Here is a 3,517-nt window from a genome sequence, read left to right as displayed (position 1 = left end):
ACTCCACAGTTATGACCTTCCAAGAATTATCCAGAGGATATTCTGGAGTACACTACCATACCAAAATCATCATGAACTAATCACAAATAAATCCAATGTTCATTCTTAAGCAAGAGAACAAGCCCTTCGGTGCTTATCCAAATGCTCAACTATGTGATTCAGTACAACGAATCACATTATTCTCTTTCTGACCAAGACGCAAATCCAGCCCCTACACCCATCAAATACAGTCGTAACTGAGAAACTGGCTTCCATTAACAAGATTTCCATGAAGAATTCATGCTAAAAGAAAACACTTAAAAGTACACAATGTAAGCACTGTAAAAACGAGCCTCCAAAACGTTCCTTTAAAATCTGCCTTTGATAGTATAAGAATAATAAGGGGGGGGGGGGTTTGGTTTTTTACATCTAATGCCCACTAGCATGGCAATTTGGGGAAGTTTTCTTATGTTTTGATTCTTCTCCCTCTCCTCCTCCTTTCTAAGGCAGGTCCTATTTCTCCCAAAGTTAGTTGTGAGCAGCTTAGCTGTAAATATTTGCCCTTCATGTAGAGCCCTCCAGCTGGCTGAAGCGGCAGCTGACAGACATGTCTGTAACCAAAGGGGGAGAGAGAGAGAGAGAGAGAGACTGGGGCGGTGGGGAGGGAGAGAAAATAAGTGAGGAAGGAGACAAAAAGGGGGGGAGGGGAGGAGCTTGACCACTTAGCAGCAAACCCGGACAACCAAACTTCTAGCTCCCTACCCCAACTTCAACCTTATGATTACCCTTGCTTCCCAAGCGCCCTCCCTGCGCCTTCACTACACAGGGAGAGACTTTCACCAGAGGATGCCAAACGTCTGGCACTCGACGGGGGGGGGGAGAGGGGGGAGGTTTTCCCTTTTTGTTGTTGTTCCAAAGGGATATTGCCTCTCACCGAAGCATCTGTCCCAAATCTGCGGCTGAAGCTGAATGTGAAGGAGCGAACTGGTCGGGGGAGGGGGCGCGAATTCCAAAGCTGAAGAGTTTGTCCTTTGGGGACCGGCCACAGAAAGTTGGGGAGGGGGGAGAAAGAAAGAAAGAAAGAAAGAAAGAAAGAAAGAAAGAAAGAAAGAAAGAAAGAAAGAAAGAAAGAAAGAAAGAAAGAAAGAAAGAAAGAAAGAAAGAAAGACCTTCTGACTTATAGCAAGCCTGCAGTGTAGTGACAGGCGTCCCATCCCTCACAGGGAGGATGAAGGCAGGCGGAGGTGCAATCCTACAGAGTGACTCCCCGCGAAATCCAACAGAGGGCTGACTCTGCTGAGGACCGAGCAGGGGCAGGCGCGCGGCCGAGAGAGAGGCAAGGAGACGGCCGTCGGGGGTGGCGGGGACGCGCCGAGCGCGCGCGGGGGCGCGCGGGCCCCCCTTGCCCTCCTCCCCTCCGGCCCGGCCGCCGCCCGGTTCACCTTGGTGGGCGAGGGGGCCGCCAGGCTGCGGCTGAGCGAGTCGAGGCGGGCGCTGTACTCGGTGAACTTCTTCTGGTAGCGCAGCGCTGTCATCTGCAGCTCGAGCTGGACGGCCGAGAGCTGCGAGAGGAGCGACTTCTCCCTCTTGCCGGCTCGGAGCGCTTCCTTCTTGAGCTCCTTCTCGAGGCCGGCCAGCTTGGCTGCGAGGGCGGCGTTGTGGCCCTTGAGCGCCTGCAGGCAGCAGTGCGAGCCGGCCTTGTGCTCGCGGTGGGTGAGGACCAAGCCGCAGCCCTGCTCGCAGATGCCCACCGGCCGGGCCTCGCAGCTCTCGCGCATGTGCGCGTCCACGTCGCGCAAGTTGAGCACCTCGGCGCAGCCCTTGTGGCGGCACTTGGCCGGCGAGTAGTCGCACATCTCGGCGTGCTCGGCCAGGTGCTGCAGCTTGACCACCTTGTCGCAGCCCCGCGCCTGGTTGTCGCACTTGATGTCCAGCTTGAGGATGAGGCTCTTCAAGGGCAGGACGTGGTTCAGCTCCTTGGTGGAGATCCGCTGGCACTTCACTGGGCAGCTGCCCTGCTGCACCACCCAAGGCAGGACGCAGCCGGCGCAGAACACATGACCGCAAGGGGTGGTGAGAGGATCCTCCAGAACTTTGTTGCACAGATTGCATTTGAAGTCGGGATCCACCTCCCCGTTGAACCGATCCAGCTCGAAGCCCATCGCTCGTCCTCCGCTTCCACCCACCAGGCACGCGGCGAAGTTTTCACGAGCAAAAATCTCCAGCAGTCCCCAAATGCAAAATGTAAACGCCCCCAAAAAGAAAAGAAATCAGCCGCACAGAACCACACGCCCTCCAGAGACACAACAACAAAAAAATATCTGTCCTCAAAAGAAGCCCAAACTGCAGCGATCATAGGAAATTATTGTAACTGCTCTCCTTTTTGATTCCTTGCGAGTCATTGGGAACAGCCCAGACTGGCTGGCTACAGGCTGTCTACTGACTGAACTAATTGCCTCAGACTTCCTTGAAAATGCTTGGGAGGAATCCTCTACCACATTGATTGGAGTTAAAGCGCAGAGTTTCCCTCGCCCACTTCCCCGCAGCCCCCCCCCTTCCGTCCCTCCTCTCCACACGCAGCCCTTCTCCAAACCCCTCCTCGCTCTCGCCTTCTTTGGCTTGATTTAACTTTAAAAAAAAAAAAAAACTTTTTTTTTTTCATTCGAGGCAGCTGAGAATGCTGTTTATTCATCTGGATAATCAACTGTAAGGCTTGCTGAATACATTCAAAAAGAAAGGTGGGCTTGTAAAGTCCGAGATATATATCTCTAGGGGGGATCTTTTTGCACAGTTGTGTCTGTTCTACGGACCTGTCAGGTTGTTTTCTGGAAAGCTTTGGGAGCATCATCTGGTGTTCGATAGAATGTGGGGGTGTTTATACAATAGTGTCCGGGAGTTTTTTTAAAAACAGTTCTGCAGAGCTCCTTAGAGCTGTGACTGCTGTTGCAGTCTAATATTGGGCTGGCAGGTTCTTCTGTTAAGTTCTCCTCTGCTGTTTAGTTCTTGTGTTCTACAAAATGATGGTGTTCTTTTGAGTGAACAGTGGGGGGGGGGCGCATTCAGTAATGCAGCAGAGAGAAGTATCTTGCATGTACCATTATCCGAACCTCTGACGGTGCGCTCTTCAGGAGAGTCCAGTTAAGGGTTTAACTCTGCTCTATAGAGTCCTGCAGGGCGTTGAAACAGCCCCTGCAAAAGTAGGGCAACTGGCTACCTATCCTGTACCCTTGTGTTTCATATAGGGTGACAAAAGTGTCTTTGTTCCCCCTGTCCGACTCTTAGCAGCCTGTTTGGAAGTGGTGGGGGGAAAGCAGCCGGCTAAGGTCAAAGGACAATGTCTGCAGCATTTTTAAAAACAGTCCTACCAGACTTGTGAGGCAGGTATTGGGGGCGGGAGTTTTGTAAAAGAGGCTCTGAGTAATATATCAACATTATATCTCGGGCAGCACCCCTCTTGCATTATGAGGTGGGAAGTATACTGCATAGAAGCTGGGGAAAGTGATTCATACCAATGGAGACTGAGAGGGAGGTGAAAGTG

The 3,517-nt window shown here is 52.1% G+C and overlaps 1 protein-coding gene across 1 annotated transcript in view; it reads right to left on the bottom strand.

Annotated features, from left to right (window-relative positions):
* Positions 1-2,593, bottom strand: part of PDZRN3 (PDZ domain containing ring finger 3) — a 275,915-nt gene extending 273,322 nt beyond the window's left edge. The window contains exon 1 of the mRNA XM_015411241.1: positions 1,422-2,593. Coding sequence (XP_015266727.1) covers positions 1,422-2,141 — 720 coding nt within the window. The 5' untranslated portion in view covers positions 2,142-2,593. The remainder of the gene's footprint in view (positions 1-1,421) is intronic.
* Positions 2,594-3,517: the final 924 nt, after the last annotated feature.

This window comes from Gekko japonicus, unplaced genomic scaffold (genome assembly GCF_001447785.1).
Source record: "Gekko japonicus isolate JY-2015 unplaced genomic scaffold, Gekko_japonicus_V1.1 scaffold164, whole genome shotgun sequence".
Taxonomy (NCBI): Eukaryota; Metazoa; Chordata; class Lepidosauria; order Squamata; family Gekkonidae; genus Gekko; species Gekko japonicus.
The sequence above is the reverse complement of the archived record's forward strand: the minus strand, read 5'-3'. Positions and strand labels throughout refer to the sequence as shown.